Below are 24,814 nucleotides of genomic sequence, written 5' to 3'. Positions count from 1 at the left end.
AAATGTGTATGTTAGAACAGAACCAAACCCTTGGACCCCAGCCTAAAACAATACACATTTTGTGCTTTTTTTCATAGCGGACTTTAAGGTGTTACACCCAAGTTATGCAATCCACCATTACAAACATGTCTTAAGGGGGCTGGAGAAATGGCTCAGCGGTTAAGAGCACTGACTGCTCTTCCAGAGGACCCAGGTTCAATTCCCAGCACCCACATGGCAGCTCACAACTGTCTGAAAATCCAGTTCCAGGGGATCTGACACTTTCACACCAATGCACATAAAATAAAAGATAAATAAATCATAAAAAAATTAAAAAAACATGTCTTAAGTAATGTACTTTAGTGTTTTTTTTTAATTGAACTATACATTTTTTTTCCCACTCACTCTCCTTTTCTACCTTCTCCCTGCCCCCCCCCCATGCTACACCTCAATCAGGCAAACATTAGTTTCTCAGATACCCAGGCACATCAGAAGGGCTTCCCTCTGGCAGCCAGGGTAGTGGGTTATGTGTCCACATATGCACTAGGAGGCCTGAGGCTGATGTCAGGTGTCTCCCTCAGCAACTCTTCACCATGTATTTTGAGGTAGTGTCTTGTCACTCACTGAATCTGGAGTTTACGGGATTGGCTGGACTGGCTGCCAGTGAGCCCTATGGACCTGCCCATCTCTACAGGTCTTCAGTGCTGGGATTTTATGTGTGAGGCACCACACCCAGCTCTTTACTTGGGTGCTAAGAACTGAACTCCAATCTCATGCTTGTTTGGCAAGCACTTTGCTGACGGAAGAGGATCCTAGCCTGGCTAGGAGTATTTTTAAGTTTATTCTGAATCAGATTTAGAATAGAGGATTGTGTTTTCTGTCCAACCATAGTTTATTTTTTAAAATAAACTGTTTTGCTTGCATGACTGTATGTGTATCGTGCGTGGTGGCCAAGGGAGGTCAGGAGAAGGCATCAGATCCCCTGGAATTGGACTTATAGATGGTTTTGAGAATGCTCTGCAAGACTAAGCACGCTTCACTCCCGAGCCATCTCTCCAGTCCCTACTCAGGCTCTCTAAGGACCCCTCTTTTAGGAGCTTTGGTATAGAGTCAAGGTAGTGCTAACTGTGGCAGCACAGCCTGTAATCCCAGGTCCTAGAAGGCTGGGCAGATCAGGAGTTCAGCTTGGGCTACACTGAGTTCAAACAAACAAATGTGGTACCATGACACCATTAACTAGTCTAAAAGTCATCATTGAAAACACTAGTATAATGGATGGGGATGTACTTCAGCTGGTGGAATCCTTGTTAACATATGTGAAATCCAGCATCTGAGCACTTGTACTTCGTGAGACTGAATATGGTGGTATATGCCTGTAATCTCAGCACTTGGGAACAGGAAGCAGGAGAAGTTTGTTACCCTAGGTTGCATAGCAAGTTTGAAGACAGTCTGGGCTATGGGACAATCTGTTCCTTATCCTTCAAAATCCTAGTATTTTCTTTGAAAACCTTTTTTGTTTCTGTTTCTTGAGACGGGGTTTTTCTGTGCACCCCTGGATGTCCTGGAACTCACTCTGTAGACCAGGGTGGCCTCAAACTCAGAGATCTGCCCACCTTTAACTACCTAGAGCTGGATTTAAAGGCATGCGCCCCCAATGCCTGGCAGAAAACCTACTAAGACTTTTAAATATTTATTTTTTTGATGCTATCCTGGCAAAAAGTGGAAATTTAAGAAAAGAAAAAAATGGACATGAAAATTTATTTCTAGCTCTCAAAGAACAAAATTATTCAGTCATGAGATACAGCAGTTAAGAGCAAAGAACAGTTAATTATGTGGGATTAAATTAAAAACAGAAGGCAATATGAAATTTGAAGACAAAACAGAAATAAGTTACTTTTTACTCAACTCAATTTCCACCTATCAAAAGAGGAAAAACAATAAATAAATAAAAAAAAGTGACTACTTTCCAACCAAAAATTTCGAAAACCAATTATTTGCTTTGCTTTTTGATACAGAATGAACATGTTTGACAAGGTTACCATGTATTTTCTTCTGCTCTTTGGGTAACATAGAATACAGCAAATGAGAAAGACTAGAGTTCTTTCAAGGAGCAGGCCAGTGCTTGACTCTGCTCTCTAATGCCACATCATCTAACCCAGCTTCTTTGCCAGAGTGGTCAACGAATGTACTGATATGAGGGGAAGCATGTTTGAATTTTTCTTACACATGCTACACTACAAAAAAACCACTTAACTATCTATCACATGCAGAAGGGTGGCCAGGAAGACCAATCTGTTTTGAATAGTGCTATGAAATTCTGTTAGAAAAACCAAAAAGAAGCATTTAATTGGATTTTAGCAATAATTAATTTTTAAATTATTCAATAATGTCAAATAGCGGCCTAGATTCTCTGTTTTTATTGGAACTAGGGATCAAGTGATTCACCACTGAGCTACAGCTCCAATCCCATTAAGTACAGTCTGAAACTACATTAGAAACAGTTTAAGTGCAGGACAGGGTGGTGCATACCTTTAATCCTATTACTTGGAAGGCAGAGGCAGGGGAAACTCTCTGAGTGAGATCAGCCTCATCTACCTGCGTTCTAAGCTAGCCAGGCCTATATAGAGAGACCTTATATAAAAAAAGAAAAGAACAATTACATTTACCCATGTGCTGTGTGTGTGTATGTATGTGTGCACACACACATACAGAGGTCAGATAATAACTTGTAGGAGTCAGTACTCTCAAGTCCTAGTAGCTAGGCTTGGCAGAAAATGACCTTAGCGGCTGCTTGCGACCCCATAACACTTTGATAGTTTACTGACTACAGATCTCAGTACACTTCAAACATTTTCATATTCAAAATCAGATGCAAACTGTTTAACACCTCCCTTCTAACTCTAACCACGGTCTGATAAGGTGTAAACACGTTCTGGTAAGAACACAGTGTACACACATGAGCCCATGAAAAATACTTCTAGGCAGCTTAAAGTTGCCTGTCAAAGGCAAAGCCTATTTAGGACTGGTGGTCACTAGAGACATTTCAAGCAGCTTAATATTTTATGTTGAAAGGAAGAGGGCTCTATCAGGAACTCAACACGTGACGGCAAAGCTGTGACAGTCATGGTGTGGAACGCTGCAGTCACTTTTTACTATTCCAGGTAGGATAGAGTGTTCTGTAAAAGCAGCAAAAGGAACAAGAGAGACGATACATTTGGGCCTACCACAAAGTAAGACAATAAATAAGGAAGGGACAGTTCCTGACAACACAAGAGGACTACTAAAGTAGGTTCAATGGGGCTTCCTACTCTACAAGATGACAAAAGAGAGGGATACAGAGGCAATTATTAAAAAAATAGGAATCTCAAGTCATACAATTGTCTTTTAACAAGATCTCAACATTTTAATTTAAAATTAACTAATAAATCACAATTCTATATTGCTTTTAAAGATTATTTTGTTTAAAAATGACACATCTCAAAATTAACCATTACTATTAAACTATTACAGGTTAGTTTGTCCAGGTCAGGAGAGAATAAACAACAGTGCAGCTCCCTTAACCTCGGAGTCATGTGTGAATGACGAAGTCCGTCGCCAGCAATGGACATCCAAGTAACCATCCAAGAAATTGTAAATACAAACCCCAAACTGCTTCTGTTGAGGGAAAAGCCCTTGTGGAGTCAGCGTACGGCAGGGGCATTGGCATGTGTCCCCCGTGGTCTCTATGACTGAGGATGGAGTGCCTTCTTGAGCAGTCATGAGACAGATGACCAGTTCCATCATCTTGCTGGCTTTCTACTTTGTCGGCAGCATCACCATTATCATCTACCCAGACAACTGTTTACAAACAATGCTCACATCCGCAACTCAAGAGACACTGCAGCTTCCCAGCAGAAATATACCAGTTGTTTCTGTAATTTAGTGACAGTTGTAGGAGGCCAAATGCAGTCCAGATAAAAATGCAATCACAAGGACAACAGGACATTAAGTGCTCTAGATGTGGAGTTTCACTGAAAACCTTTCTGCTATGAAAACCCTAGAGACCTCTTCTCATCTTCGTATCTGAATGGGCACAACAGGAAATGAAACTCTGACTCTTTTCCCAAGTGCCCTAAAGAGCACACCTATTTACTCATGATTTGTACTGTGCAGAATGGCAAGCACGTGTCAAGTTCTTTGTAAGGGGATGGCAGGGACAGGCGCCTGAACCAACCACAGAACTTCCTCTTCTGTGGCCTCAGGAACGCAGAATGGACAATTCCTCCTCCACAGGCAAAACAACAAAGCAATAAGGAGAAGCAGAGAGGAAAGACAGGAAGGAGAGGGTAGGCTAAGAGCTAACGCTACAGGTCGCAGACCTCTCATTAAATCTTTAGAATAACAAGTATCACTATCAATATGCACATTGCAGTTCTCTTTCTCCAGTTTTTTTACATGAATACTCATTTGGAAAAACAAAAACTAAACTACCCCAACACCTCAAATGATCCACCGTGTACTCTGCTATTTCATCTCTCACAGTAAAACATAATGGGTTGGGAACACTGTAAACCAGATGAATCTTTACAGTTTACTGCCATGAGCCTTATCTCTACAACACTGCCATTTCATTATTACAACTAGTCTAGAATACCAAGGTTCAAATCTCTCTTGCTTTCTGCTACTCCCAAATAGTTTTCCTTTTAAAGAGAAAAAAAGTTCTTAACTTTTAAATTCTGAAAATTCAATGGTTATTGCTTGCCAGGGTGTATGTGAAATAAGGGTTGATTTGAACAAAACCCGATGCCTAAAATCGCAACATATACAGACACTCATTCACAAGGGAACAAAAGGGAAGGGACTGGCACCAAAAGCATGCAGTCCAAGCGGAAGAAGAACAAATCACTTTGGTTCCTAAAGCCAAATATGAGGAGAAACAGGCAGAAAAGACAAAAATGGTAAGAACATACAGTCAGTGGAGTCTTTCTCTGTATCAATGATTTAGTTATAAATATAGATTATTAGTCCTTTCTATACATGTAACAAATGTCAAACTCACTACCATGAGACTTCTAAAGTTGACTCTTTCACATTTGTTAAAAAAGGTAAAAATCACATACTTTCCCCCTTCAGTTTAAGCTCTAGACTGAAATACATGTACAACGCTGGTCCTAACTTCTATAAAAAGTCACAACATGTCAAGCTCTTTGGCCAATATAAAGAGCTACATAATTTCTGTCACACTTGCCTTGAATTTAGGCAACAACTCAAGAGGAACAGATCAGAGGAAGGGAAGGCTACAAAGGGGAGGTGAGACCAGCAGATTAAGAAATACTCAGAAAAACTCGAATCTGACATTCAAGTATGGAAGTATCCCAAAGGAGACAACAAACAGGATCTACTGTAGTGACAGAGTCATCACACAGTACACAAACATCAAGCGCTGTCTGCTGAAATGTAAGGCTAGCGAGGCAGTCCACAATTCCTTTTGGACCCTAAAACAGGGGCACATCTGGAAGTCATAATTCTCTTACTGTGATTTTCTCTTGGTCATCTTTAGAAAATAGAAGTTGGCTTGTTTTTCTCCATGTGATGCAGACTGTCTCTTTACACCCCTCAGAGTAACAATTTCATGTTTTAAAAAACTTTTTAGAAAATGGATGAAAGAATACAAGGCCTCAGTGATGGTGTTAGCGATTACTCTTCATGGCTTCTTTAGCTGCCAGGATCAGTGGCGTCAAGCTGGATAATGGTTTGGCCAGTTTCAGGAACGGATGCTGCCAAATGGAGGGGAGAAAGAAAAGATAGAAATGTTACACATTTAGAAACTGAAGCCCAAATTACCTATGGATCATTGTTTAATAAACAAAACATATACTTTGATTCGTAAAATTCTCACAGTCAGGACATCACTTTTACAGCTCCAAGGAGAGCTGGTTTGTGTGTGTGTGGCATGAGCTTGTACGCTGTTTTCATATTTGTGTGCATGTGTGGAGGCCAGAGGTCAATGTCAGGAGCCCTTCTTTATCACTTTTCCTTGTGTCTTTCACTGACCCTGGTGTCCACTGATTGGTTACACTGGCAAACAACATCCAAGGATCTGTCTGGTTCCCCAACACTAGAGCGTATAGACACATACAAGGCGTAGACACATACAGTGTACAGATATCATATATAGTGTAGAGACATATGTAGTGAATACACACATAGTTCATAAACATGTATAATATATAGGCATCATACATAGTATATAGACATGTATAGTGCATAGACATGTGTTATACATATACATTACATGTATACATGTAATGTATAGCCATATAGTATACACATATTGTACAGACATCATAGTGTATAGATACATATAGCATATAGACAATTGTATAGACACATAGTAAATAGACACACATAGTGCATAGACATCATATATAGTATCTAGACTGATATAGTGCACACATAATGTATAGACATATACAGCACAGACGTACAATGTATAGACACTATAGTGCCTAGACATATCATGTATAAATGGCATATATAATATACAGATGACATGCGTAGTGTATAGACATATAGTATACAGACACATACAATGTATAGACATATATAGTGTACAGACATACACAGCTACACCTGGCTTCTTGTATGTGTGCTAGAGATCAAAACTCATGCTTGGGCAACAGACACTTTATAGAAAAAGACCAGCCCTGGTTTTGGTTTTTGAGCTGAAACTTATCCTGGCTTCAAACTCACAGCCATCTTTGCCTACTAAGAAGTTACTCTGTTTCTTTCTTCTCTTTTCAGCTTTTAAAGATAAGGTGTCTCTGTAGCCCTGGCTGTCCTCTAACTCAGAAATCCTCTGAGTGCTGGGATTAACGGTGTGAACTATAATGCCTAGGCTCTTTCCCCCCTTTCTTTAATTACATTTATTTAGTGTGAGACTCTGCAAGTGTGAGACTCGTGTGTGTGTGTGTGTGTGTGTGTCTAGAGATCGAACTTAGGTATTCAGGCTTGGTGCAAAGTACTTTCACTCAGAAAGCTATTTTATCAACCCCCCAGTAAGTTTTCCGAATTGCATAACATCTAAAGATTTAAGGGGCCAGGAGTATACTCAGAAGGCAGAGTGCCTGCCTTCCATGCAGAAAGTCCTGGCCAGGTTCAATCCCTAGCTGCACAGGCAGATGATGGTTCATCTCTGATTTCAGTACTTGGTAGGCTCAAGGTCAGTCTCCATCTTCAACAATACTGGCTAGCTGTAGGCCAGGCTGGGCCACACAGAAATGAATAAATAAATAAAATAGTTCTACAGAGTTAAGACCCATAAATATACTCATGACAGCACTGAACAGGTCCAAGATTTGATTAATTACAGAAACTTACTATGATTAAAAATTTATGCAACTAAAAATTGTTTTTTTTAAGGGCGGAAGAGATGATTCAGCAGGTAAAGGCACTTGCCGGCAAGTCTGATGACCTGTACCCCAATCCTGAGACCTACTTGGTGGATGGAGAGAACCAACTCTTACTAGTTTTCTCTGACCTCCATGTCTGTCCACACATACAAATGTGCATGCACACACACACACACATTTTGTTTTGTAAGACAGGGTTTCTCTGTGTAGCCCTGGCTATCCTGGACCTCATTCTGTTGATTCCTGGGAGTAAAGGTGTGTGCCACCACTGCCTGGCCACCACAGTTAAGCTGTTTTCTTTTTCTTTCTTTTTTTTTTTTTAAATTATTGCTAGAAATGAAAACCTAAAGTAAAGCAACTGCTGGGCATGTGGCAAGTGAAAAGGGAAGCATCAACACTATGAAGTTCATTCTCCAAAAGTTACCTTCACCAAATTTACCTGTAACAGTTCTTTGGCTGAACCCCTTTTCTCCACATCCATCTCCAAACACCGGTTTAAGAAATCCCGAAATATTGGAGAAAGTTTTTCTGGATTCTGAAGTTCAGGAGTTCCATTTGTTGCTATCAGGTACAAAGCCTAAAAAACAGAACATTTTGGCATATTAAGGCCACTCACAAAATGATAGTACATCAAGTTTCATACTCTGGCCTCTGCCACCCTGTGCTCCCCAGTGGCAAGCTGCCTTCTTTCCCACAACTCAAGAACCAGGGGCTGATCTTCACCCACCTCCTAACTCATGCTCTGATGGTGCATGGGTCTTTGTTTCAGCACCAGGGTCTCCAGGCAACTCCTTCCCACTCCTTCACTACAGCTCTTTACATGGCGATCTCTCACGTGACTCCTGTGGTGATTTCAGCAGCCACAGAGAAGCATGTCGCAGTCCCTCACCTTTTCCCCCATGATGCTTCCTCAGATGTATGTTATGGGCACACCTTCCAGGACTACTGACTGCAGTAATTGATTTATTCTGCAGGTTTTTTGTTTTGTTTCGTTTTGTTTTTTTTCTAGACAGGGTTTGTCTATAACTGTCCTGGCTGTCCTGGAACTTACTGAGATCTACCTGTCTCTGCCTCCTAAGTGCTGGGATAGAAAGTATGTGCCACCACCACCTGTCTACAGCTCATCTTTTTCACTCTTAGTACCCCAACACTAGCGATTCTGTGACAACACCAAGTCCCAGTGTTCATCATGCCCTGTTATGTGTGGAGTCCACAGTGGGGATAGAACCCACGGCCTCATGCTTGAAAAGCACTTTGCTGTCAAGGCCAGCCTGGTCTAGAGTTGAGGACAGTTAGGGTTGTTACACAGAGAAACCACTTTTTAAAAAATATTTATTTATTTATTATGTATACAATGTTCTGTCTGTGTGTATGCCTGCAGACCAGAAGAGGATGCCAGACCCCATTACAGATGGCTGTGAGCCACCATGTGGTTGCTGGGAATTGAACTCAGGACCTTTGGAAGAGCAGGCAATGTTCATAAACTGCTGAGCCATCTTTCCATCCCCTGAGAAACAACTTTGTAAAAGCAAAAAGAAAAAACCATTTTGGCTGACATCCCTTAAAACTGACATTGCTTAAATTGGGCATGGAATCTTGCTGTGGGACAATGGTCTGTACTCTGTCACTTGTATTTTAAATAAACACTGATTGGCCAGTAGCCAGGCAGGAAGTAGAGTTGGGGCAACAAGAATTCTGGAAAGAGGGAAATTTCAGTCTGCAGTCGTCACCCAGAGAGAGGAAGCCAGACACAGAGCAAGCAAGATGTGACTGCCTTGCCGAAAAAGGTACCAAGGCATGTGGCTATCACAGACAAGAATTATGGGCTAATATAAGTTAAAAGAGTTAATAAGAAGCCTGAGCTAATAGGCCAAACAGTTTATGACTAATGTAGACCTCTGTGTGCTTATTTGGGACTAACCAGCTGTGGGACCTGGTGGGACAGAAATATTCAGTCAACAGAATTTCAGCATTCCAAATGCAGAGGCAGGAGGCTTACATGGTCTTTGCACAGCAAGCTCTAGGCCAGGCTGAGCTTAACTGTGCCCTAGGCCCCAGTACACAAAGAAAAAACCCAAATAAGATAAAAATACCACTTACTAACTCATATAGGTTCTTAGTGTTCTCAATCAAGAGTCTTCCACACAAGGTTCCCCTACTCCATTTATTCTCCTTTTTGTTTACTTTTTGGGGGGATGAGATGGAGGGGGCGGTTCGAGCAGGGTTTCTCTGGGTAGTCCTGACTATCCTAGAACTCACTCTATAGACCAGGCTGGCTCAAACTCATAGAGATCTGCCTGCCTCTGCTTCATCAGTGTTGGGATTAAAGGTGTTCGCCACCACCAACTGGCTATTCTCCTTTTCTTATTCCAGGATATATTTCATCTCCCATGACTAGATCAATGTTAATTTTATCGTAGCACAGCAAGGTTCACACTAGAAAATAACCCCACTCACCTGTCACTCTCTCTCTCTTTAATTTTTACTATGTTTCATGTGTATGGTTGTTTTGTCTGTATATCATGTGTCTGTATATCTAGAGCCTGCGGAGGCCAGAAAAGGATGTTGTATCTCCTGGAACTAGAGTTACAGATGGTTGTGAACTGCCGTGTGAGTGTTAGAAACCTAACCCTGGTCCTCTGTAAAAACAGCCAGTGCTCTTAACTGAGCATCTCTCCTGATCCTCCCCTTTTCTCTTGAGACAGCATATTGGCTTTGTAGCTCTGGCTACTCACTTTGTAGACGAAAATGACTTCAAACTTGTGTCTATCCTCCTGCCTCAGCCTCTTGATGCCATATTATAGGCCTGAGCTACTGTCAGGAAATTTGAAGGGGGGAAACAGTGGTATAATCCATCCCTCAGCTCCTAGAATACTCAACTCGGCTCAATCTATTCTTTTGTTGATAACATTACCATTTAGGCATCTTACCTCAGAGATCTAACTTTTCTCATCTTTGGGACATAGGAGCCAAGGTTCATTGGTGATAACCTTGCTATATCCAGGATACCTAAATGTGTAGGAAAAGGTACCTAATGGGCTGGGGATACGGCTCAATTAATAGTGTGCTTAGCATGCATGATGCCATGGGTCCAGTTCTCCACAGCATATAAAACTGGGTGGTAGTGGTACACTTCTGCATGTCCAGTGCTTTCCAGAGGCAGGAAAATCAGAAATTCACAGTCATCTTCAGCTACAAAGTATTCTCTACACAGAACAACAAAGAAAAAACCAACTATCTAAGGTATTTCAGCTCTGCAGAAAAGTGATTACATTCACATAGACAAAACTGTTTGCCTCACTATCCAAAATCCACAAACTCTTGAACACTACACTTTAACTCAGAGGCAATATAATTTTTAGACACAGGAAAAGAGATTATATCTCACCAACCATATTCTAAATTCTTTCCCAATGGTTGACACAAGAAAGTACATAGAATGTTTTGAAGAAAAATACTTCTTCTGGGCCCGAGTGATGGCACCAAGTAAAGACACTTGCTGTCAAGTCTGACAGCCTAAGAGTTAAGGGGAGAAGCCATCCCCACAAGTTGTCCTCTGACCTTCAACATGCTATGGCACATATGTACCCCTTCCACTCAAACAAAAAACAAACAAACAAACAAACAAACATAAAGCCCTTTTAAAGAAGGGGAGCAAAGTGTTTTCTTACAGTAAAGCTAGTGTTTCATTAGTCTTACCCTCAGAGGATTTTCATTGAGGTATGGAGGCTCTCCTTCAACCATCTCGATAGCCATGATGCCCAGAGACCATATATCAACTTTGGGGCCATAGGCTTTTCGTGTAACCACCTCTGGTGCCATCCAGTACGGCGTTCCAACCATAGTACTGCGTTTGCTCTGCTCAGGGGTGATCTGGGCACAGAATCCAAAGTCAGCTACAGAAGAAAGCAGAGTACCAGGGTTAATGGCATCAAGGGATGCTTCATCTATTCACGTCAGCAGACATGGCTGCATCCCATCACCCACCACCTTTTCTGGAAAGAATGTGAAAATGAAGCAAAGCAGAGTGAGTGCAAAATTTGAGGACATTATTTACTAGTAATTTTCACATTTACTTTTGACAACAAAGTACACATTATCAGGTATTTTTCTTCTTAATAACTAATTCTATTCTAAAGAGTTGAAATTGAAAGTGGTAAAAAAATTATCCAAAAAAAGGAAAGAAAACAGAAAAAGAAAGAAAAAAAATTATCCAAGGTGAACAATAAAACTAAATGCAGCGAGCCAGACACTGGTGGTGCATGCCTTTAAATCCAGCACTCATGAAGGCAGAGGCAGGTAGATCTCTCTGAGTTTCAGGACAGTCAGGGCTACACAGAGAAACCCTGTCTCAAAAAACCAAACCAAAGGGGGCTGGAGAGATGGCTCAGAGGTTAAGAGCATCGCCTGCTCTTCCAAAGGTCCTGAGTTCAATTCCCAGCAACCACATGGTGGCTCACAACCATCTGTAATGAGGTCTGGTGCCCTCTTCTGGCCTGCGGGAATACACACAGACAGAATATTGTATACATAATAAAAACAAAACAAAACAAAACAAAAACCAAACCAAATAAACAAAATCCAAAAACCTAAACGCAATGATTAAATCTGACAATGTTCAGGACATGGAAACTGAATTAATTTCTTTTTTCCTTCCCTCCCTTCTTTCCTCTTTTTATTTTGTTTTCTTTTTTTGAGACAGGGTTTCGCTGGGTAACAGCTCTGGCTGTCCTGGAATTCACTCTATAGACCAACTTGGCCTCAAATTCACAGTGATCTGCCTGTGTCTGCCTACTCAGTTCTGGGATTAAAGGTGTGTGCACCACTACTGCCTGGCACAGGTTGCTGTTTTAATACTTTCTTTGAACATTTATTTGTGTATGAGGGGTGCACATGTCACAGAGCATGTGGGAGTTCACAGGACAATTTTCAAGAGTTTGTTTTCTCTCAACATGTGGGTTCTAGGAACCAAATTCAGGTAGCCAGGCTTGACAGCAAACACCTTTACTGGCTGAACCACCTGGCCAGCAAGAATTTTAAAAACAGCTAAAGCTGGAGTTATTATGCATCCAACTCAGCAGAAGGCCTAGAAAAAGACCACACTTAACTGTAACTACACAGGGAAGGTGCTTCAACTGTCTCATTTATGTTCAAGGAACAAGATTCCTCCTGTAGTACCTGATACTACACTAGCTGGGATGAGAATTTATAATTCTTTTCTTTCCTTCTGTTGTTAGAACTATTTAACTTCTTATTTTTTAGGTTTTATTCAGACAAGGTTTCATATAGTCTAGGCTGGCTTTGAACTCAAAATGTAGTAAGCAATGACCTTGAGAGCTAGTCACAGTGGCACAGGCCTTTTAATCCTAGCAACCACAATAAGGAAACAGAGGCAGGCTCTGTGAGTCTGAAGCTAGTCTGGCTTACACAGTGAGTGCCAGGACAGACAGAACTACATAGTGAGTCCCTGTCTCAAAACAAAAACAAAAATAACAAGAAAACAAAACTCCCCCTAAAATGACCCTGAATTGTGAGCCTCCTATAACTCAGCCTTCTGATTGCTGAGATTATAGTATGAACTACCATGTCTATTTGGCATCCACCGACTGTGAACTTGTTACCCTTAGACTTCAATTCTACTACATATAAAAAATATGAGCGAGGTTAGGCAATGGTGGTGCACGCCTTTAATCCCAGCACCCGGGAGACAGAGACAGGCAGATCTCTGAGTTCAAGAAGGAGCACACCACCACAGTTCAGCCCAGGAGACCTGTTTCCCTGAGGTCAAGGTCACACAAGGTCTTTTTCTGGTCAGACCATCTCCAAACATTCCCTGAGGGTGAAGGGGCAGGCTGAGATAACACTCCAAACAATTATACCCAATCACATTTCCTACAGAGAAGAATCCTATCAGGGTAGCCCAGACAACAGCCCTCTGGATATCACTTTGTTTTATTTTAATTTTCAAAAATAATATCCAACATTAGTATTTTTCTTATTGTTCATATGAAACAAAACAAAACAAAGAGACACCAAGTAATTTGCTCAAAATACACATCAAGCAGTAAGGTCTGCTATGAACACAAGTTGCTGGGTTCACAAGGCACATTTAGCAAGTCACCACCCTTCACAGTCAATCACAGATACATTGAAAAGTCATTCATTGCTACTCACTAAGTTTAACTGAGCCTTCCATTCCCAAAAGCACATTGTCACTTTTGATGTCTCTGTGGATCACTTGATTAGCATGTAAAAACTCCAAGGCCTGTAAACACTGAACAGAGAAAACACCTATCAATGAAACAACCCAACAAATCCAAGGGAGGTCACACACAGTGTGAGTGTGGGGGATGGCTCTGCCTGGTAGAAGCCCTCCAAGATTTAACATTGGGAGAGAAAAGATGTCCTTCCACCTGCAAAGAAAGAAAAACAAACAAAAGCGACACCTTTGGCTGTGCGTGATGTAACTAACATGCCTGTATCTTAGCACTGGGAGGCTGAGGGAGGAGAATGGAGAGCTCCAGGACAGCCCAAATTGGGCTGTATAAAACAACACTGTTTTAAAAAAACAACAACAAGAAAAGCAGCTAGGCATTGGTGGCGCAGGCCTTTAATCCCAGCACTCAGGAAGCAGATAGGTGGATCTCTGAATGCTGAGTTCAGTCTGGTCTACAGAAAATTCCAGGACAGCTACGGCTACACAGAGAAACCCGGTCTCTGATGAATGAATAAATGAATGAATGAATGAACGAACGAATGAACAAATAAATAGCCTCAAAAAAGAAAGATTGTCTCCCCTTGTCTGCCCTTGAACTCTACTGTGTAGCAGAGGATGTTCAGAGCTCCTGATCCCCCTGTCTCTACTTTTACAGTGCTGGGATTACAGGGATGGGTTATTATGCCATATTAATGTCTCATCTATTTTCTTGAGGGGTAGGTGGGCAGGATAGGGTTTTTGTTCTGTATCCCATGCTGGCTGTGAGCTCCTAGTAACCCTGTTGCCTCAGCCTCACAAAGTGCCAGGACTACAGGTACAAGTCACCATACCTGGAGACTTTCTCCCCACTGATTTTTTAATAACACTTTATTTTTTTTGTGTGTGTGGGAAGGGTAGTTGTGCACCAGGTTCAGTGCTTTTGGAGGTCAGAAGAGGGAATGGGATCCCCTGAAGCTGGAGTTACAGGCAGTTGAAAGTTGCCAGACATGGGCTCTAGAAACTAAACTCCAGTCCTCTGGAAGCTCAGGAAGCATTAGTAACTACTGTGCCATCTTCCCACTGGTTTTCAACACTTAGTCTTCAGTAGTTTTGCTTATAAGATGATGACTGGGCCTATTTAACTTCTAGGCTTTTTCAGGCTTAAACACTTAAAGTTATACTGCACTTGGTAAGCACACACAGGCTTTTGAGAAATTATCTCAACCTTAAGTGGATTGTGACCGGGAAGAGGCATGAAGGTCCCAGCACTTAGGAGGCAGAGGAAGGAGGATTTTTGTAAGGGTAGGCAGAGCTACACAGTAAGACCTTCTCCTCCCTCAGAGGAAATCTGTGATTATTCCCATGAGAAACGTAGCTACCTCAAAGTCTAATTAACATAAGACACAGACTCAATAGTGAAGATTTGGGTAGTTTGGCCCTGTTCAGGGTTTCACTGAGGTCTAAGCTAATGTCTTCACACTTTCATGGTGAAGTTCATATTAAACTGTATCCACAGTCTGAGAAAAGAAGAGGGCAGTGGTAGGGTTCAGTGGCAAGCACTAGTATGCATGAGGCTCTGGGGTTCAATGCCAGCACCTCAAAAACAAAATAAAGAATCCTTAGCATAAAAAAGTAACTTTCTGGGGCTGAAGACATGGCTCAGTGGTTGGGAGCACTGACTGCTCTTCCAGAGAACTCGGACTCAATTCCCAGCACCCACATAGCAGCTCAAAATTGTCTGTAACTCCAGGATCCAACACCCTCACACAGACAACCATGCAGGGAAAAACCAATGGACATAAAAGTAAAAATAAATGAACAAACAAAGTTTCCTGATGCACTGGGTATAAAAGACAAAGTTTCTCCCTTTCTTAAACAGAAAACGAGATTTTCGGGGGATAGAGAAATGGCTCAGCCACTAAGGGCTGGTGGCTTTTTCAGAGAACCGGGGTTCACAGTAGGGCAACTGTAACTCCAGAACAAGAGGATCCAAAGCCCTCTCCTGGCCTCCTCAGGTACTGCATGGAAACCAACACAGACAATATGCAGACAAAACACCCATACATACAAAATAAATAAAACCTCAAAAAAAATATAAAACCTGGTCCAGTGTTATTAAATATAAAAGGAGACTGTATATGGTAAATATGAGAAAAATCAGTTGTATTTTTTATTATTTCCATCAGAGTGGAACAAAGTTTATGCACCCCCCCCCCTTTTCTTTGTTTTTTCGAAAGGTTTCTCTGTAGCTTTGAAGCCTGTCCTGGAACTAAATCTTGTAGACCAGGCTGGCCTTGAACTCACAGAGTTCCGCCTGCCTCTGCCTCCGAGTGCTGGGATTAAAGGAGTGCGCCCCCTTCCAGTTTTATGCACCATTCATAGCAACTAAAATTTTATCCCAAAGGAGACTGTAAATTGTAAATCTGAGAAATGTCAACTGTATTTTTGTTATTCCCATTAGAGTAGAACAAACTTTATATACCAATTATAACAACTAAAAATCTCAACTACTCTTTTTTTTTTGCTTTTTGAGACAGTGTCTCTCTGTAGTCTTGGTTGCCCTGGAACTTGCTCTGTAGACTATGTTGGCTTTGAACTCAGATCCTCTTGCCTCTCTGCTGGGACTAAAGGTGCATCGCCATGCCTGACTATCAGTTGCTCATTTGGGGAGAGGGGAGAGACAGATCTATCTCAGTACACCTAATCAGTTTCTTGGGAAGGAAAAAGGGTTGGAAAAATATATATATATATTTTACAAACCTGACGCAGCTCTAAAATCCAGGCACATAAAATCAAAGTGAATGGACAACAAAACTTCTAAAACTGTGAGATCAACCGAGAAGTGCTAGAAAAACCAACGAAACACAAAATTTTAAATTTTAGCCAGCTTTTAAGTGACCAGCATACCCTTTAAGGGATTATGCTATTTGGAACTATTACAGAGCTCAGCTGGTAGAGTACATGAAGTCGTGGGTGACGCCTGGGCATAGTGGTGCACACAGTAATTCCAGCACTCAGAGGATCTCATCCAGGTCATCCTCCTGCACATTGTTTGAGGCCAGCAGGATTCACATGAGGCCCTGTCTTAACATAGCAGCCTGTTGATATTTTTCTCAGAATCGTGTTTTAATCACCTTTGGTACAAGCTGAAAAAGACCTCTAGTTCACATTTGCATCACTGCAGAGTTGCTGAAGGATAGTCAAACCACAGAGAGCCAACAGAGTCCTGTGAACTCAGCACAAACTCCCACAAGCTGTCCTCTGACTTCGATGTATGTGTCATGGTATGCACATGCCCACACATATGCATACACATACATGTAAAAATGTAATAAAAACTTAAAAAAATGTATGTAAATAACTAGTTTCTTCACTTTCAGTGGTCTTACTAAAGCCAGGGGCACTGCACAGATTTGTAAGCATATACATCCTGATCTTGTTTGTGACATTGGTTCTAGATTCTACTACTGATTCACACATTTTTCAATGGTATCCCATTCTTCTCTAGAAAGCGTCCTATCTAGATGATGATCACACTGCTGAAGTCTGCCTGTGACTTCTATACCTCACAGGACCATGTCTTGTTCCCAAATTATCTTCCACAGGAAGGAAAGGGCTAAAGTTCTTTTTGTTTTTATTGGACACAGGTCTCACTCTGCATCCTGGTTGGTCTCAATTTATGGAGATCTCCCTAAGCATCCCCACACCTAGCAGGATTGAAGCTCTTATCTTGGATGAAATAACAGAAACAAACAAACAAACAAACCACAAAAAGTATACAGAGAAAAAGTCTCTGCACACAAAAAAATTTTCTTTCTTCACCCTGGCTAAGTGCACACACCCTAACATCAAAGTCTGCAAACCCACCTCTCTGCACACAGCTGCAATCTGCGCTTCGTCCATGCAGGTTTCTGTTACAACATCAGTGAGTGAGCCACCAGCAAGGTACTCCATCACCACAAACAACTCATCTCCTACCAGGTAACTGGAAACAGAAGAAAATACACGTTGTGTTTTTACTTTTTTCTAAGAACATGGCTCTCTGTGTTGAGGAATTAAAATGCCAAACACAATGTAATAAAACCAAAGAACCAACAGTTTGAGAACTAGGAAGAGCACTAGATAGGTACAACGGCACAAATTAAGATGTTCTCAGCTGGGTGTAGTGTGCACACCTTTAACCCCAGCACTAGATCTCTGTGAGTTTGAGCCCAGCTTGGTCTACACAGTCAGTTTCTGAACAGCCAGAGCTATGTAGTGAGACCCCATCTGAAAAAAACAAAAAAAGGAAACAAACAAAAATTTAAGAAGTCCTCATTCGGGTGAGGTAGTAGACATCTACAATCCCAACACTCAGGAAGCAGTTACCAAGATTGCCCTGAATGAGGCCAGAAGGGCTGGCTATATAGACTCTGTCTCAAACAAAACAAACAAAAGCCAGAAAAATAAAAAGTTTTAGGATCATTTTAATGTCATAGCTTGCCTACATTATTTGTTTGAGTGTATAAATATGTTATTGCAATTAGAATAGCCCAATATTGGCTGGGTGGTGGTGGCACACACCTTTAATCCCAGCACTCGGGAGGCAGAGGCAAGGCGGATCTCTGTAAATCCGAGGCCAGCCTGGTCTACACAGCTAGTTCCAGGACAGGTTCTAAAGCTACAGAGAAATCCTGTCTCAAAAAAACCAAAAAAAAAAAAAAAAAAACCAAAAAAAAAAAGAAAGAAAGAAAGAAAAAACCAAAAAAATCCAATATAAGAATTGCCAATAAAATTGTCAATAAATAAATCAATAAATATATATAGAGAATTATTTCATTTTATTTCAGGTAGCCACTGAGGTAGGAAGCTGCAAGTTCAAATACCCTCTCTCAAAAAACAAACAAAAAGAAAATATAAGATTTTCCCCCTTATATGTTTGTGTGGAGTGAGGGAAGGCAAACAAAGTGGGAGATTTGGAAAACGTTTGGTAATTCATCCAAGGTCACACAGATAGTTACTGACAAGAACAAAATACTAAGCCAAACAAATCAATGACCCCTAAGTATAGGGTTTGTCTAAACTTTCATTCTATGTTGATGTAGAATAATATTTAAATTTTTTTAAAATTAATTTATGTATATGGATGTTTTGCCTCTGTGTGTGTCTGTGCACCGATGAACAGTCTAGAGGCAAGAGAAGGTGCTGGCCCCCCTAGGGCTAGAGTTAGAGACATGTTAGCTGCCATGTAGGTGCTGGGAATTGAACCCAGGACCTTTGGGAGAGCAGCCAGTGCTTCTAAGCACTGAGTCATGTCTCCAGCTGGAGAGTGAGAGGGGAAATCCTCATTCCAGAGGACCAACACCACGCCAGTGGCTCATAACCACTCTCTCTACTCCAGTCTTTGGTTCTGACATTCTCCTGGCCTCTCTAGGTACCATCGTGTGAAGCAGTGCACATAGACAAGCAGGCACACACATACACATGAATAAAAGGTTCTTAAAAGGAGATGGGATAACTGATATAATTATAATTTCAAAAAATAAAAAGAGATTCCAAAAAGCAAGTAAGGAAATGAACCTGAAAATTTTGTTTCTTTGAATATAGTCTTTACAAATAAGGGTTAAAGTCTCATAATATATTATCTTTCCCCTATTCTAAACAAATTTAAATACAGAAGAAAACCATCTTCAATCTATTATATCTAATGCAACCTATGCTATCATTCACTAAAGTATTATTATCTAATAATGCTATAACCCCAGCTTCCTGAGAGACCAAAGCAGGCACATGGCAAGCTTGAGGCTTTCCTAGGTTATATAGAACAAAAGCTAAACTTATAGTTTAAAAACTGTGTGGCTAGTCATCTCTGAGATCACAGCATGAATCACAGCCAGCCACTCTTTAGTGTCTCTGCTCTGCTCATTTCAATGAACACAAGCACTGTTGGCCGTCCTTCACAGAAATGTGCTCTCGTCTGTCAAGGGAGGTCCTTTCAGAAAGGCCCTGGACCGCAGTGTGCAGTTTTCACCTTTCTTCTCCTCCTCCTTTTGGCTTACTTCTCAGCACTGGTATCTCAATCTAAAATGCTATGTCTGTACCAAATAATCAAACTACAAATTTCTGGGTTTTTGCTTTTTTCTTTTGTTTTTTTGAAGACTGTTAAGTACTAATTGTTAAATTTGTTTTGTGTGTTTTGCTTACGTGTATGCACGCATGCAGAGACTGGAAGAGAGAGAGCTGAATGCCCTAGAACCAGAGTCACAGGTGGGTATAAGCCAATACATGGGTGCTGGGAACCAACCCTTGGTCCACTAAAAGGCAGCAAGGGCTCTTAATTGCTCAGCCATCTTTCCAACCACAAATGTCCATATTTTTATCCCAATGTATGTTTTTCATTTTTTTATGTTTTAAGATTTTATTTATGTAATTTATATGTGTATGTTTGCCTCACTGAGCTTATGTGCACTATGTGAGTGCTAACAGAGGCCAAAAGAGGAAGTGGAGTCACAGGAAGTTGTAAGTTGCCATGGGGGTGCTGGGTCCTCCCCAAGAGCAGTATGTGCTCATGAAGAGCACGAGCTATTTCTTCAGCCTCCCTTTCTCATTTTTGACTTTCACTCATTCTCGTTTTTAAAGACAGGGCTGGGCTGGAGAGATGGCTCAGTGGTTAAAAGCATTGCCTGCTCTTCCAAAGGTCCTGAGTTCCTGGCAACCACATGGTGGCTCACAACCATCTGTAATGACATCTGGTGCTCTCTTCTAGCCTGCAGACATACCGACAGAATACTGTATACATAATAAATAAATAAATATTTTAAAAAAGTAAAATAAAATAAAGACAGGGCCAATTAGGCTCACCCTGACTCTTCATCCTTTGTCTCAGTCTTCCAATGCTGGAATTACAGTTATGAATCACTACCCCGAGTTGATCTCAACTTTAAAGAAAATATTAGTATTTACCTGTCCAAGAAGTTGACTATGTTGGGATTCTTTAATTCTTTCATCACCAGAATTTCATTAATGATCAATTCTTTCTTTGGTTGTTTCTGTAAATTAATCTGCTTAATAGCAACCTATAATAGAAACATATTTGATACATCAAAACAGCATTCCTAATTCTTTGACAAAGTTACAAGCACCAATTAGCTAGTTATATAATATGTATACCTTACACAGTGAGATTGTAACTTACTCATTCATGATGTTTTTACATGTATACTGCCTATGTACAATGTTTTGTGATACAGACTCTAAATTATATTTGAATTTGTATTTAAAACATTTTAAAATGAAATTCTGTTTGTTTTATGTGCGTGGACTCTGTGTTGGTGAGTGACTTTACCTGCTGAACTATCTCACTGACCCTAGATTTATCCTGAAGTTTACTAACCAACTTAAGGTCGGTCAATACAAGGAATTACTTTTTAAAAAAATTCTAAACTAGCAAATGTTTAGGAATCATAAATGATTCCTTATTCATGATCCCGAACACATTCATCTTCCCCCCCCCCCTAACATAATAACTGTTGCTAAAACTAGATCAATTCTTCTAACACATTCTAGAGCTGGGGAGACAGCTCAGCTGCTAAAGCACTTCCAAGTATAAAGATCTCAGTTCCTTCCATCCCAAAACCTGCTGTGGTGGCATGTATCTATACATCCAGAGCACAGATCCCCCTGGTTCCCTGGTCAGCTAGCCTCACTTATTTGGTGAGGACAGCCTCTGGCTACTACACATTTATGCACAGATAAGCATATATACTCCATGACCCACAACATGGATCTATTCATTATTCCTTCTCTCTACACAAAGAGTTAACATGAAGACTTAAGCAGTAGCTACCTCTTGCCCCAGTGCTACATCAGTTGCAGTAAAAACTGTACCTGAAGCCCTGTAGGGAAAAAAAAAAGAATAGAATTAAGTTCTTAAGTTACACCATTTATAGTATTCAAACACTTCAGGCTTTGAACAACTGAAAAAAGATTCAACATCTTAGACTAAGACTCCTAAAATGAAAAGAGGGGAGAAAACAGTGAGGCAATCCTTGTGGCCAAAATTCACACACAAAATGCTGGGATTAAGTGTGCAACACCGCTGCTCAGTTTATTTATTTTTTGAGACAGGGTCAGGCTATGGGCTGGGCTCCAGTCTGTAACAATCTCAAGTGATGGTGTTGCAAGTGTGCATTATTATACCCAAATTAGAAGTACAGTTTCTATTTACACAATCTCTAAAGGTACCACCCAAAATAGTGACGTGTTCAGTGTCAGAGGGTAGATTCTGTATATCCATGAGTACTGAGTATGACATCAGTAGAATCAAACTTACCCTTGTCCAATTTTTTCATATCTTGTGTATTTTTTCTTAGGATCACCTATGCTCACAATAGTTCCTATTTTAAACAAAAATTAGAAGTCAGTCGAGCAAACTAAATATTTAAATAAAATTTGATAATTATTCCTTTTAATAATCTGCACTGATTATAAAAGTACCTTTCCCTACACCAAGTTTCAAAAACAATTTGTTTTAAACAACACTAAAGAAAAATAAGCAGGGGCTGGAGAATTGTCTCAACAGTTAAAATCACAGGACCTGGGTTCAATTCCCAACACCTACATAGTGGCTTACATCCACCCATAACTCTAGTTCCAGGGGATGCAACATCCACTCCTGATCTCTGCTGGTGCCAGGCATTCGTGTAGTGCATATACACACATATAGGCAAAACACTTAACACACAGAAAATTTTAAAGTTGAAAAGAAATTAAGAAAAATAAGCAATAAAAGGTGGTGGCACACTTTTCCATTGGGTTAGACTTTTTTTTTTTTTTTTTTTTTGTATTTTGAGATAAAGTTTCTCTGGGTAGCCCTAGTTGTTCTGGAACTCACTCTGTAGACCAGGCTGGTTGATTCCCCTGCCTCTGCTTCCTAAGTGCTGGGATAAAAGGCATGCACCACCATTGCCCAGTCATCTTCTACCTTTTAATACACTTAGAAAAACTAAGTATTTTGAAAAAAAAAACACTTCAATAAAATAAATACTAAATTCAAGAAATTAGAAAATAACTGAAACTCATATTTACTTTTAAAACTGGAGAAAATATCTCAGCACTGTCAGCTGCTCAAGGTAATACATGAATACATGAAGCAAAGTTATAATCTACCTAAATACTCTACCTTTAAGCTATAAAACACAAAGCCAGAACCCACAGTAAGATGCTGAAAAAAGATCTGCAGCAAAGGCGGGGTGAGACAACTAACTAGAGGTCATGACTAAATGCTGGCAACCACTGTTCTGGTTTATTGTAGCAGCTTTCCTAAGAGAAGGATCATTATGTATTTCTACAAAATGTCACCGTAAAAGCAGGTTCATACTTAGAAGTATTAAGGAATAAAAGCAATAATTAGAGCACACCCATGATTTAAACACTTTCCTTGACCCCTGCCCCCCAGGTCAGTGCTATTGGAAGCTGCTATAGATTTGTAAACAGATATTACTGTTACCTTTTAAGGCTTGGCATAAAGTCAACAATGGCAGAGAGAAAAAGAAACCACCCCCTACATACTTTAAGCTGACACATATTACAGAAGGTCATATTCTTTAGGAACAATTTTATGTTTCTTTTTTGTTTAGTGTGTATATATATGCATGGGTGCGTGCGTATGTCTCCACAAAAGGAAGTCAGAAGACTTGGGGAGTCGGTTCTTTCCTTTCTCCATGTGGACCCTAGACACTGGACTGAGGCCATCAGGCTTGATGGCAAGTGCCCTTTTATAGGTTTGTACCGAGAAGCCATATGCAACCCCTCTGACAGAGTCAAGCTATGTCCTTTGGATGTGGCTGGCAGGGACCAAGGGTTTTGACAACACTAAGCAAGTGCTTCCCCCGGCCAAATGTTTTTAAGAAATAAAGTATAGAGTGCATACTTAATTTCTCCATAATCTCTTCATCTGTCATCTTGGCTTTCTTCTTCTGTTTGTCTGAAGACTTGGCACCACCATCAACATTAGAATCACCAACTGGAGCAGGAATAGGGTCGATGACAGACCGTGTGTAAATCTGCAAAGATATATATAGTTCATTGCTGAGACTTGAGAGAAAAACATTATCACATGGTCTTGGTAGCAGAAAATGCATCCTTTGGACCTTTTTTTTTTTTTTTTTGCTTAGCAAAACTAAGTTATTTTTCCCACTGTTTGGAAGGATGGGACAGTATATTGACACAAGAAACACATAACTGCCAGGCATAGTATACATGTCTGTAAGCCTAGCACTCAGGAGACAGATACAGCAAGGATAGCTTGAGTTACAATAAGACCCTGTTATAAATACTCCCACCTCCCTAAAACATTTAACCAGGAAATAATGCATAATATCTTTTTTTGACACAGCATGTATGTATTTTGAAAGTATCTAGCAAAATAGATCTATGAAATTACAGTGTCAATACATTTAACATACTGAGAACAATGTAATGAAAGAAGCATACATTACTTCTCCAAAGGGCCCAGATTCAATTCCCAGCACCCATATGGCTGCTCATAACCATCTGTAACACAGTTCCAGAGGATCTGATGCCATTTTCTGACTTTCATAGGCATCAGGTACAATGTAGTACACAGATACACACCCAGGCAAAATAGTCACACACATTAAAAAAAAAAAAAAAAGCACACCTGCAGCCAGAGATGGCGCACACACCTCTATCTGGGTGCCTGAGAAACAGGCAGGAGGATCAAGAGTTCTAGGCCAGCCTCAGCTATATATTGAGTTTGAAGCCAGCTTAGACCGTATGAGAACCTGGCTCAAAACAAAAACAAAACGAACCCAGCACAGCTTAGGAACAGAAAAGAGTAAGAGTCTTGATGTTGAAATAACTCTAACCACCTTCCCCCGTAAGTTTTACAAACTCGACATTGATCGTTCCCTTTCCCACAGCCAGTCCTAAAGCATAAAGAAATAACAGTGCTCTACCACAGCATCAGTCTCAGCTCTGCCTGCTGAGTAGAGTCGAGTCCTGGCGCAGCTTCTCACTGCTTGTCTCTACTTAAGGCCCTTATGCTTAAATTCTCTTAGTAAGTAATTTCACTCTTAAATGCCTCTTGAATAAACACACAGTCTTTGAGAGCAAGGATAAATACATAATCCAGGTAATAGTAATGATTTAGTTTTAGATATAATAGTTATCTATATTGAGAAAGCTAAAGAAATAGATCCTCCTTAGAATAGAGGAATAGAGAAATACAGAAAGAAAAACCCACTGA

General features: G+C 40.5%; 1 protein-coding gene across 2 annotated transcripts in view; it reads right to left on the bottom strand.

Annotated features, from left to right (window-relative positions):
* Positions 1-3,356: 3,356 nt before the first annotated feature.
* Pak2 (p21 (RAC1) activated kinase 2) overlaps positions 3,357-24,814 on the bottom strand; it is a 60,636-nt gene continuing 39,178 nt past the window's right edge. For both annotated transcript variants that reach the window (XM_048454000.3, XM_085685432.2), the window contains exons 7-15: positions 23,477-23,609; positions 21,878-21,941; positions 21,392-21,440; positions 20,509-20,621; positions 17,434-17,551; positions 13,545-13,644; positions 11,070-11,266; positions 7,810-7,947; positions 3,357-5,735 (exon numbers count right to left, since the gene is read on the bottom strand). In XM_048454000.3, coding sequence (XP_048309957.1) covers positions 5,649-5,735; positions 7,810-7,947; positions 11,070-11,266; positions 13,545-13,644; positions 17,434-17,551; positions 20,509-20,621; positions 21,392-21,440; positions 21,878-21,941; positions 23,477-23,609 — 999 coding nt within the window. In that variant the 3' untranslated portion in view covers positions 3,357-5,648. The remainder of the gene's footprint in view (positions 5,736-7,809; positions 7,948-11,069; positions 11,267-13,544; positions 13,645-17,433; positions 17,552-20,508; positions 20,622-21,391; positions 21,441-21,877; positions 21,942-23,476; positions 23,610-24,814) is intronic.

Source organism: Myodes glareolus, chromosome 2 (genome assembly GCF_982192425.1).
Source record: "Myodes glareolus chromosome 2, mMyoGla1.1, whole genome shotgun sequence".
NCBI classification, from domain to species: Eukaryota; Metazoa; Chordata; class Mammalia; order Rodentia; family Cricetidae; genus Myodes; species Myodes glareolus.
Note: the sequence above shows the minus strand (reverse complement) of the source record. Positions and strands in the feature narration are given on the sequence as shown.